At 44.2% G+C, this 12183-nt stretch overlaps 1 protein-coding gene across 7 annotated transcripts in view; it reads left to right on the top strand.

Moving 5' to 3' along the window:
• P4HA3 (prolyl 4-hydroxylase subunit alpha 3) overlaps nt 1–12183 on the top strand; it is a 54873-nt gene that overhangs the window by 34526 nt on the left and 8164 nt on the right. For 2 of the 7 annotated variants that reach the window (XM_069553057.1, XM_069553059.1), the window contains exons 10-13: nt 69–131; nt 3104–3172; nt 4497–4593; nt 5586–6201. In XM_069553057.1, coding sequence (XP_069409158.1) covers nt 69–131; nt 3104–3172; nt 4497–4593; nt 5586–5656 — 300 coding nt within the window. In that variant the 3' untranslated portion in view covers nt 5657–6201. Of the gene's footprint in view, nt 1–68; nt 132–1301; nt 1348–3103; nt 3173–4496; nt 4594–5585; nt 6202–12183 lie in introns of those variants that run through there. The other 5 variants (XR_011249167.1, XR_011249169.1, XM_069553055.1 and 2 more) reach the window with 5 other exon arrangements.

Here is a 12183-nt window from a genome sequence, read left to right as displayed (position 1 = left end):
CGGTACCTTCTGGTTGTCGCTCTGGTACCTTCTGCATAAAATAATGATGTGTTCTATTTTTGTCTCAGTCACCAAGCAGCCCACTGTACAGAATGAACTCGGGGAACCGGGTCGCAACATTTATGATCTATGTGAGTCTTCCTCTGGAGGGACCGGGGTTTCTTAATGATTATTCCTCTCTCTTTTATTTTATGGTTTTCAAAGCAATATAAGATACTGATTTTATGTGATATTCACAGCAGAAAAAAATCTCCAGGATGTTTGTAAGTTTCATATAGCACTCTCATTAGGCACCATAGGAGGAATAAAAAAATACATGTCAGCTCCTGCCCTCAAAGAACTGACGTTATGTAGACCTAACTGTGACCTTGTCGTTGGCTGTGATTAGGATGGGAAGTAGCGTTACATGAAGGCCAGGAGATCCTGGGACCTGAACAACACAGAAAGGGGATGTGGTTCTCTTTCTTTGAGGTCCCATAGACTACTTGCTGTTTAAAAGCATGGAGCTTTTAAAGGTCCATGATGAGGTCATGGAGCTGTGAGGGTAAGAGAGGAGAGAAATGAAGCAGCTGAGATTATGAGAAGGAAGAACAGAGATGCCTACAGAGAAATTCAGTAAGTGTGGCTTTCTCATATGTAATGAAAATTTTCTTATCTCCTTATAAAGTCTTCAGTTAACTCTACATTACACCCCCTTAAAACAGTAAATTGGCCTCTTGTCCTAGTTTCTGATCTGACCCTATCGAATTTGGACCCGGTCTTTATTATCTCACCGGTCCTCTTCCTGTCAGATCATGTGGTTTTGCCTCCTTCTCTTTGGACAAGTCATAATATCAGTCATCTGTCCTTTAAAGCATAAGAGGTGTATTATAATGTTAAATATAAATGCTCTACATTACGGCCTAGGATGAGGGCCTGGTTTCAGGCTCGTTAGAGTAGCAGACACCCCAGCCTAGCACCCCCGCTTTCCTTAGCCCTGTATCTGGTCTCCATGGTGCAGCCAAGAAAGGACAGACGCCAGCACTCTATAGTCTTATTGCTGGCAATCCCAACGTGGCTTTTTTCACATGGCTCGGTTTTCACTTTCTGCAAAACTGGAAAGCTGCCACTGCCAGTGGTGTCTGGCCTCTTGTGGTCATTCTGAACATTCTGATCAGGAGGAGGGATGGCTGATGTCAGCTCTCCGGGCAGGGCACATGGCTTGGATCAGCAGCTAGTGCATCTCTGGTTGATGACTCAAGCTGGCATGGGAGGTCACAGACGTCCAGGGGCCACAATCTCTCTGTTCTTTATCCCCCTAGTGTCTTCTGCAGCTGACTCCCTGACTACAGAGGCCTGGTTACCATGGTAAGGATAGCACAGATGCAGGAGTCCAGCAGTTTTAAATGGCAAATGCAAGAGTGTGTCTGTGTTTGGATTTTAAGCCTCTGATACACAGTGGAATGGCATGTGTTTGGATTTGGAGTCAGTTGGCCTGATTCAGGTTCTGCCACTTAACATATGGCCTCAGCACAACTCACAAGTCTCTGAGCTTGTTTTCTTGCTCTGCACCTCCTCACAGGGCTGTCAGGAGGACCTGATGAAGTCAGGTGAGGGGATATCTCTCTGTGAAGTTTCATACAGTATATTTTTATCGTTCTATCCTAGAAAGCAAGTATAGGATTCCATGAAAGGGACTGTGGGACCTAGGAAACGATAGCTTATTCCCAGTTCTTTCATCTTCAGATTAGGGTTAAGACCATCATAAACATTTCTGAAGACAAGAGATAAGGTTTGTGGAGAATATAAGAATAATATTATAGGGGGAAAATAATCTTTAAGAAGTAGAGGATTGAGTTGAAATCAGGTTAGTGATTTTCTGCTCAGACTGGATATAAGATCAGTCCCAGTACAAAGCAGTGGAAGGTTTACAGAGGGAAGATTTCCCTGCCCTCCACCAAGCTCACAATCCATGCCCTGCTCTGGAGCCTCTCTGCACACTGATCCAATTCTCTTCAATCTGTTGTTTGAGTCCTTCCACCCCACTGTGCTATGACAACACAGGTAGTGTGCAAGAGTGCCGTATAGTGGTTACCAGCAGGGTCTTTGTAGTCAGATAGCATTGGCTCAGCTCCAGTCCTGGCTTGGAGTTATGTGACCTTTTGTAAACCACTCAGTCTCTCTGAGACTTGGCTTCCTTATCCCTAGACTGTGAATAACAGCAGTCCTATCTAAGGATGATATATTTGTTGTGAGGAATAAGGACTTAGTATGATGCCTCACATACGGTCATTGCTCAATAAATGTCAACTATTATAAAGTGGTTTTTTTTTTCTTGAATGGTAAGATGATGAATAATATAAAGTATTTTAAAGTATTTTCCAGTATTTTTCAAAGTGTTTAGGTTGTGTATTCTTTGAAAATCAGTAAAAAAAAACTCTTCAAATTAAGTAAACATATCTATAATTCTAGAATATACCAGTGGTGAAGCTCTTTAGCTGAGGTTACCTGGAGAGGGTCTGAGTGATCTGGGTAAGACATAAGACACCAAAGGGGCAATCAGTAGTTCCTATGAAGCCCAGCTTTCAAAACAGCAAGTGTTCTGTAAGCCATTGGTCATGATGCATTACTAGGCTGTGAAATCAATTTAGTGGATCTGGTCAGCATTTAAGAAATCTGAACTAGAAGAGAATAAAATAAAATGGAAAATAACAGACAGTATCTCATGTAGTAAGAATGTTCTATGAAACTTAGGGACATGTCTGTGTGTCTTGGGCTGTGATATAAACTAAATTTCTTCCTGAGGGTCTCAAAGTTTGGACCTACTCATGGTAACCCTCAATAAGGATGTTAGCTGGAAGGATAAGGATGTTAGCTGGAAGGGTAAAGAAAGGGGGGATTTCTAAACGTTGTCCTCTCGTGGCCATGCAGGCAAACACTGATGCCACTGAGTAGGCTGTCTTCATTCCTAAATTGGGTGATTGTCTTTCCATAAGTATTGCTCCTAGAGTCGAAAGAGGGGCACACAGGAGGGAAATTTATGCAGAAATGACATCATATGTCACAGGGAGCAGAGTAAGGCAGTCGGGCTACTTCAGCTCTGGCTTTCCCTCTGGCCTTGTAGTTGAGCTCAGTGGAAGCCGGAGGAGCCACAGCCTTCATCTACGGCAACTTCAGCGTTCCTGTGGTCAAGGTGAGTGTGGGTCTGATGCCAACGGGTGATTTTTAGGATTGTTCAAACTAACACCTCAACTTTCGTGCTGTCTGTGCTTGCACGCCTGTCCTGGGAGGAGCCAAAAGAGAGGTCTTTCTTGATTTCCAGAATCAAAGATAGTTCCTCAGTTTTCTTGACTACTGCATTTACTTGTATCTCTATTTATTTAAATCTTATTTACACTTGTATTACAAGTAGATGCCTTCCTATTACAGTAGAAATCCTCAAAGGTGAGAAATCTTTTATTCCTCTTCAGAATCTCAGCAACAACTGGTCCCTTCAATCATTCTTTCAGTAAATACTGGGGACTAGAGGCACTCAGAGTACAGAGGAAAGGTCATAGTCCTTGCCTCCAGGAGCTCACCGAGAGGTTAACAGGCAGTAATGGAATATACTGCAAGAAGAGCTAAAAAGTCAAGCAAGGCATTAAAGGAGGGCCAATGTGGTAAGAGGTTTACTTAATGAATGAGTATCTCCCCCAAATTTCAGAGCAATCAATCAGTCAATCAGGGATGACAGCCCTTAATTACTTCAGGAATGAAATGAAGACAAATAATTGAGATCGTGCCTTCTAGCACTTAGCACAGTGCCCAGCACATCCTAAGCATTCAATAAGTAAATGCCGGGTGTTTAGCAAAATTCAGCGGTTTGGCCAGGGATAAAGTAAGTGTATAGGAGAGAAATCTGAGTATAAGAGGTAGAAAGAATATAGAAGATTTGGAGTCAGAACACTTGGGTTTGAGTTCTGACATTGATCCTCCTTAGTTACATTATTTAAAGCCCCTAAGCCTCAACTTCCTTTCTGCTAAGGTGGAAATGACAATGATGCCTGCTTCCTGGGGGTGTTATTAGGAAGTGCCTAAGAAAGGCTAAGAATCAGAATGAAGTTCTTAGTTGTGTGAGGAATATTTTGCTCCCCCTTGTGCTTTTTGTTGAGTGCCTGGCCTCAGTGATCCTGTGACACCCTGTGCTCCCCTTTCCCCTGACACCTGTCAGTCTCCTCCTGGTTTGTTTTTATGTCTCTCTCCCACGAGACTATGAGCTCCCTGAGAGCAGAATTGATCATGATTTGTCTCTGCATCCACAGGGTCTGGAGAAGAGCAGGGCCCTGTCAGTAAGGCATCAGTGAATGAGTCAATGGCAGCTTGTCTACCATTTTGTGCCATTTTATGTATTCCTTGCCCCCATCTGCATGGACGGTTTTCTTGGTTAATGACATGTATGCATTTGTCCTCAGTCAGGTGCTTCCCTAGCACTGAGACTCTGGGCTGACCTTGCCTGGGGCGGGGTCTGCTTCTTTCAGAATGCAGCTCTATTTTGGTGGAACCTGCACAGGAGTGGTGAAGGGGATGGTGACACACTTCATGCTGCCTGCCCTGTCCTGGTAGGAGATAAATGGGGTAAGGCCTGCCTTTCTGGGCATGGGAAAGGGGTGAGGGGTTCAGGGGAAAGTGAAATCGGGGTTGGATAGAACATAACATAGCCTGTCATTCCAAAAGCTTCGTAACAGGGACTTCCCTGGTGGCCCAGTGGTTAAAACTCTGAGCTTCCATTGCAGGGGCCCTGGATTTGATCCCTGGTCTGGGAACTAAGATCCCACATACTGTGTGGCAAAAAGAAAGAAAGAAGAAAATTTCTTGAACTGAATAAAAATGAAAAAACAACAAATTAACTTTAAAAAAATTAAATGGAAAATAGCAAAATTAGGGGAAAAAAAGCTTCATAGCAATGTCACATTATACTGAGGTGATCAGATTCTGGGCTAGTGGCCACCAGTACCTTAGGAACCCATAAAGGGGAGGCTTCTGTCCTATAGCCAGTGTCAGTAAAAGTTGACTGGCCTGACCAGACAGGCCTGATTCCTCAGGACAGCTAAAGAAGAATCAGTGCAAAGTCCCACTCCTCTGTTCCAAGGAGAAAACCATCAGGTGCTTTCCCATAAGGAGAGGTCAAAGAAAGATAAGTAAGGGACACACGCACATCATACATGTGTCCACGAGAACTTAGCTCTTAAGACAGAAACAGTAGAAGAGGGACTCTTGTGCTGAGGTGGACCTGACCAGGGAGGGTCCATGCCTTTTCTCTCACTACCCTGAAATGGTACCCTGTGGGAGGAGGGGCTTTCAGGAGCTACATGAAGGGGAAATGACCACAGTACCCATGGGTTTGAAAATTAAGTCTCTAGTAGATAGGACCTGTGGGGATTTTTTCCAGGGACCACTGCCCTTCTTGCTCTTTATTGCTACTGGAAGCAACATCTTGTAGTCTGTGACAGGCCTGGGACCAAGGTGAGGCAAGCGAGTCCCCAGGGGTATGGAATTTCATGGCCCTGTGAGTATCGCCTCTGTCTGATCTGCTGAGCCTGCTCCTCTGCCTCCCCGTTCTCCCTCAGTGGCCAACAAGTGGATACACGAGTACGGACAGGAATTCCGCAGACCCTGCAGCTCGAGACCTGAAGACTAAAGTGTTGGCAGAGAGGAGCTGGAGGAGGCCTTCGGCTTTCCAAAGAAGCCGGAAGTAAAAAGCTAGGGTAAGAGAGTAGAAAGGGGAGCAAGCTTCTGGAGGAGGCCCTTGTCAGCACTGTCTGTTCCTTGCAAATGGGAGACAAGGAAGTGGTCTCTAGCAGGGACATTGTTTCTCCTCAAGCCATGACTCACAGCAGAATGACCAAGACAAAGGAGGGGGCCCGAAGGCTGGAGAGAGAAGTTTCTGGAGCTCAGACTCTCTTTTGGAAACAGGGCCTATCAACAGTCTCCAGGGTTTGGTCGGTGGGGCCTTCGCCACTTGAGCCTTGACCACAGGGGCCCAGAGTGGCAGTGAGGCCCCTGCAGCCGACGCCTGACTCCCACGTGCCCTTCTGCCCACTGACTCCTGCTGAAGGCTGAGCAGGGGGTGTCTCTGTATCAGGAGTGTACCTCATGTGATGACTTTTTTATAGCAGACAGTAACTTTTTTAAAAAATATGATTTTTAAATACAGCCATTAAAATGTTTTAATAGTCATAAAAAGTGTTTACAGATCATTTTTCACAACCATGAACATTCTTATGTTCTGAAAACAGCAGAGCAGAATGTTTTATTTATGTATAATCTCATCTTGGCTCATCTCCCACCACTCCCCACTCAGTGCATTCCAGACGCATTCTATTTCTTAAAACCGACATTGGTCCCACTCTTCAGGTCTTTGCACTCACTGCTGCCACCGGGGCTGAGCCCTCCTCATCATTCCACTCTTGAATCAGTGTCGCTTCAGAGAGAACTTCTTTGACACCCATCCTTCTAGCCATTTTGTTCACATAGGCCAACTTTATTTTCTTCCTAACACTTTTCTCAAAGTTACTTTATTCATTTAATTGTGGTCAGTTGCCTGCTCTGCATGGTGAGTGCTTTAAGATCCCTCTCTGCTTTGTAAATGCCTCACTCCATTTTTCAGTATTTGTTTATTTGCCTAGCTGCTTGCACTCCTTATACCTCTTGGTATACCCCCCAGAAAAAGGTCTGTTTCAAATAAGTAGGCATTCAGCAAATATTTTTGGATAAATGAGTAAGAAGGCCTCCTTTGAGCTATGCTTTGGAGGACGGGTAGGATTCTTATAGGCAGAGTCTAATGAGGAGCAGCACTTCCCAGCAGGACTGGCATGAGCTAAGGCTGCAGTGATGAGTGACTGATATTTGAGCACTTGTGCAAAATGAACATTCTAGGCAACGTGGCTATTTCCTCAACAGGAGATGAGGGTGTGTGTTGTGCTCACAGAGAAGCCACACAAGTAAAAGGCTAGATGCTTAGAGGCTATGCTGCCTCTGCCCCCTCCCTGTACCACACACACCAGGATTTCTGCCTCCCAGAGCTCCGTGGGCCCCGAGGAAAAGGTCCTGGTGTGCTGATATCCGGGGTCCAGCAGAGCCTCTGTGAGCACCTGTCACCAGTAGTTCTGCTGAGTGCATCAGGACTCTGGACGCCCTCTTACTAAATTACTGTCACATAAGTGAGCAAAAACACTTTCCCCCTCCCCTTCTGAATTCTTAGGAGCTCTGAGTTCTGAAACCTCTATAGTAAAAGACATTAACAGGAGGAACATAAAGAAGTTTATTAACATGTATATATCATGTATACATGGGAGATACCCAAGGGAAAATGAGTAATTTCCTGAGGTGGCTTAGAACTCAGAATGAAGTACTGTCTTAAGAGAGAAAGGAAAGAGGGGAAGTAAGCCGCTTAGATTTTTAGGAACAATGAATAGTCCTTAGAAAGGGCCCACAGATGGGAGATACGATAGTGATTGTCTGGGCGTGGTGTCCACTTGTGGTCTCGTCTCCTGTGCAGTTTTCCTTGGTTGGTAAAACTCTCGAGGGAATTTCAGACAACTGAGTTCCTTTTGGAGCATCTGTCTTCAGGCTGGTGAGGGGAGTTTAGAGAAAAGGGTGCAGCTGTGGGGTCCCAACAATGCTTAGTATGTAGGTAGCTATTTCTAAATAGGACTGACCATGGCTTGGTGCATAGCTTGTTTATAATTTTGCTTTTCTTTCTTGCACTGTTCTTCGGCCATTTTTCTAACAGCTTTCTCTCCAAACTGGGCTCCTGGTGTTGCAATTGTATCCTCACAAGACTTGCTCCAGGGAAGATTATTTACGTTAATGACTGTTAACATTGTCAGTAGTAACATACTAACCACGTACTCTTGGCCAGGCACTGTGCTAAGAACTGAGGTAGGTGTACTTGCCTCCTTCAAGCCTCACAATGAACAGATACTATTATCTCCACTTTATAGATGAGGGAAACTGAGGCAGAGAATATGTAACTTGCCTGAGGTTACATAGCTATAAAGTGGCAGAGGCAGTATTCAAAATACAGGTGTCTCCCCAAAGATCTTTTTCAAAATTTCTTTTAAAAATTCACACAACACTGTAAAGCAACTATATTCCAATAAAAAATTTTTTATAGCAATGAAAAAAATTTTCAATTGAAGTATAGTTTCAGGTATACAGTGAAGTGATTCAGTGACATATGTGTCAGGGATTCAGATTCTTTTCCCTTATACATTGTTACAGGATATTAACTATAGCTCCCTGTGCTGCACGGTAGGTCCGTGTTGGTGATCTGTTTTATCTATAGTAGTGTGTATATGTTAGCCACAGACTACTAATTTACCCCCCGCCCTTTTCCCCTCTGGTGACCATAAGCTTGTTTTCTATGTCTGTGAGTCTGTTTCTGGTTTGTAAATAAGTTCTTTTGTATCATTTTTTTAGGTTCCACATATAAGCAGTATCATGAGATATTTGTCTCTCTTTGTCTAGCTTACTTTACTTAGTATGATAATCTTTAAGTGCATCTATGGACTAGAAAGAAATAGAAAATATGAATTACCAATTCCTATTTACCAGTACTTAAACAAAATTCTCCAAGCCAGGCTTCAGCAATACGTGAACCGTGAACTTCCAGACGCTCAAGTTGGTTTTAGGAAAGGCAGAGGAACCAGAGGTCAAATTGCCAACATCCACTGGATCATGGAAAAAGGAAGAGAGGTCCAGAAAAACATCTATTTCTGTTTTATTGACTATGCCAAAGCCTTTGACTGTGTGGATCACAACAAACTGTGGAAAATTCTGAAAGAGATGGGAATACCAGACCATCTGACCTGCCTGTTGAGAAACCTGTAAGCAGGTCAGGAAGCAACAGTTAGAACTGGACATGGAACAGACTGGTTCCAAATAGGAAAAGGAGTATGTCAAGGCTGTATATTGTCACCTTGCTTATTTAACTTATATGCAGAGAACATCATGAGAAATGCTGGGCTGGAAGAAGCACAAGCTGGAATCAAGATTGCCGGGAGAAATATCAATCACCTCAGATATGCAGATGACACCACCCTTAAGGCAGAAAGTGAAGAGGAACTCAAAAGCCTCTGATGAAAGTGAAAAAGAGAGTGAAAAAGTTGGCTTAAAGCTCAACATTCAGAAAATGAAGATCATGGCATCTGGTCCCATCATTTCATGGGAAATAGATGGGGAAACAGTGGAAACAGTGTCAGACTTTATTTTTGGGGGCTCCAAAATCACTGCAGATGGTGACTGCAGCCATGAAATTAAAAGACGCTTACTCCTTGGAAGGAAAGTTATGACCAATCTAGATAGCATATTCAAAAGCAGAGATGTTACTTTGCCAACAAAGGTCCGTCTAGTCAATTACGGTTTTTCCGTAATTGGTCATGTATGGATGTGAGAGTTGGACTATGAAGAAAGCTGAGCGCTGAAGAATTGATGCTTTTGAACTGTGGTGTTGGAGAAGACTCTTGAGAGTCCCTTGGACTGCAAGGAGATCCAACCAGTTCATTCTAAAGGAAATCAGTCCTGGGTGTTCTTTGGAAGGACTGATGCTAAAGCTGAAACTCCAATACTTTGGCCACCTGATGCGAAGAGTTGACTCACTGGAAAAGACTCTGATGCTGGGAGGGATTGGGGGCAGGAGGAAAAGGGGACGACAGAGGATGAGATGGCTGGATGGCATCACCGACTCAGACATGAGTTTGGGTGAACTCTGGGAGTTGGTGATGGACAGGGAAGCCTGGCGTGTTGCAGTTCCTGGGGTCGCAAAGAGTCAATTCATGGGGTCGCAAAGAGTCAGACACGACTGAGCGACCGAACTGAAACTAATCAGTGTAAAACTCCCAACAGAACTCCCAGGTGGCACCAGTGGGAAAGAGCCCGCCTGCCAGTGCAGGAAACATTAAGAGACATGGGTTTGATCCCCAGGTCAGGAAGATCCCCTGAAGAAGAGCACAGCAACCCACTCCAGTATTGTTGCCTGGAGAATCCCATGGGGACAGAGGAGCCTGGTGGGCTACAGTCCCTAGGGTCAGACAGGACTGAAGTGACTTAGCACACATGCAGTACACACGCAGCAACGAACAAGTCCAGCACCAGATGCCTTCACAGGCAAATTCTACGAAACATTTAAAGAGTTAATACTTATCCTTCTGAAACAATTCCAAAAAAAACTGCAGAGGAAGGAACACTTCCAAGCTCATTCTATGAGGCCACCATCACTATGATACCAAAACCAGACAAAGATATCACAAAACAGAGAGAAAATTACAAGCCAGTATCACTGATGTAGATGCAGAAGTCCTCACTGAAATGCTAGCAGACTGACTCCAGTAAAAAGGATCATACAGTATGATCCAGTCGGATTTATCTCAGGGATGCAAGGATTCTTCAACATCCACACATCAGTGTGATATACCACATTAACAAATTGAATAAAAATTATATGATCATCTCAATAGACGCAGAAAAAGCTTTTGATAAAATTAAACATCCGTTTATGATAAAAACTCTCCAGAAAGTGGGCAAAGAAGGGACCTACCTCAACATAGTAAAGGCCATATATGACAAACCCACATCTAACATACTCAGTGGTGAAAAACTGAAACATTGATTATCAGGGGGAAAAACCTCTCTCCTTGTATTGCTCAGTTAACTACCCAGTTAACTGTTTCCTCCATCCACCTATATGGCCAGCCAGTTGGCTAGTCTCAGGTTCCGAGGTTTCGCCTGGCTACAGGCTGGGTTTCTAGCAAACTGCTGGGAGAGGAAGCCAGCTCTAGGAATATGGGAGCCTCTTGAGTTTACATAACTTTCTGAGCCCTGGACCCAGACTGAGAATGTGTTGACTCTGGCCACTGATGGGGCAGCCAGCTGGGGCAGAAGAGTTGGCTTGAAGATTACAAACAAAACACTGTCCCTGCAGTAAAGGGTATGACTGCTGTTTGCTTTCTCAACTCCTGCTGTAGATTCTCTTCTTACTTTCCTCTTGTTAAAAGTCATGACCCTCTTAATTCCCCAGCTCCAGTTTTGATGACACAGGCCCTTGAATCCAACTTAAGGGTCCTTGGCACCTCACTGTCCAAATCTGTTTGTTTTATCCATTCCACCTCTAAAATATCGAGCCTTTCTCCTCCCCTCATCCCTGCAGCACTTACCTAGTTCAGAATACTTTTGCCTTTTACCTAGACTACCACTGCCTCTGTACTGCTATCTAGTCCAGTGCCTGCAGTCCAGTTCCACAGGTACCAGAGTGACTCTCCTTAGTGTCTGGCAACTCGCCATCTTGCCACTATAGGCCTTTATATCCTGCCTCCTCCAGCGTCTCCTGTCACAGCTTTTACTCCAGCCACACTGATCATACTCATCTACCAGCCGTGTCAGACTGACCTTGGTGGGCTTGTGCATGCTGCCTGCTAGCCCTGCAGTGTACTTCCCCTTCTCCACCTCTACCTTGTAATGATGCTTCAAAGCTCAACTCACATGCTACCTACTTTGTGAAACTATCCCTTGCCTGTTTCCAAAGAGGTTTAGTTGTCCCCTTCCCTTTGTACAGTGTGGTCACTGTTTCGATAATGGTCTTTCTAGACTATGAGCTCATTTGAAAGGCCTCATTATTTATCTCTGTCTCCAGAGTCAACTGGAAGCTTGGCACAGAGCAACTGCTCAGGTTTGCTTAGTCAGCAAATAAATGTTTGTAATAGCAGCTTTAGAAGAGGATAACAAGCAGTCGTGCCCAACTCTCCTCAGCCCTTTGAGTCTTCTCAATCACAAGATTCTGGCCCCCAACATTAGATCTGTGTCTGCCCTATTTGCCCACCTTCTTCTTTCAGGAAGTTCTCCTTGGACATTCTTTAGTGTATGTGTCTGACAGATTGTCCTCTGGTTTGACGCAAATATGTTCCTTCTGGCTTTGTGGAAATACTTCATTCAAAGGGTCCAAGGGTCTCCTTTATTCTCTTCCTGAGTTTGGAGTGCTGATCTGTAGGCTTCACAAGGATGCTATATCCAGCACATAGTAGGTGCTCCTTAAAGAGTATATTATGTGGAAACCAACACAATACTATAAAGCAATTACCCTTCAATTTAAAAAAAAATACATTATCTGAACATATGAATGGTCTCTTCTCTACTAGGAGATAGTGCAATGCTCAAAGATCCTGCCACCTC

This window comes from Ovis canadensis, chromosome 15 (genome assembly GCF_042477335.2).
Source record: "Ovis canadensis isolate MfBH-ARS-UI-01 breed Bighorn chromosome 15, ARS-UI_OviCan_v2, whole genome shotgun sequence".
Lineage (NCBI taxonomy): Eukaryota > Metazoa > Chordata > Mammalia > Artiodactyla > Bovidae > Ovis > Ovis canadensis.
The sequence above is the reverse complement of the archived record's forward strand: the minus strand, read 5'-3'. Positions and strand labels throughout refer to the sequence as shown.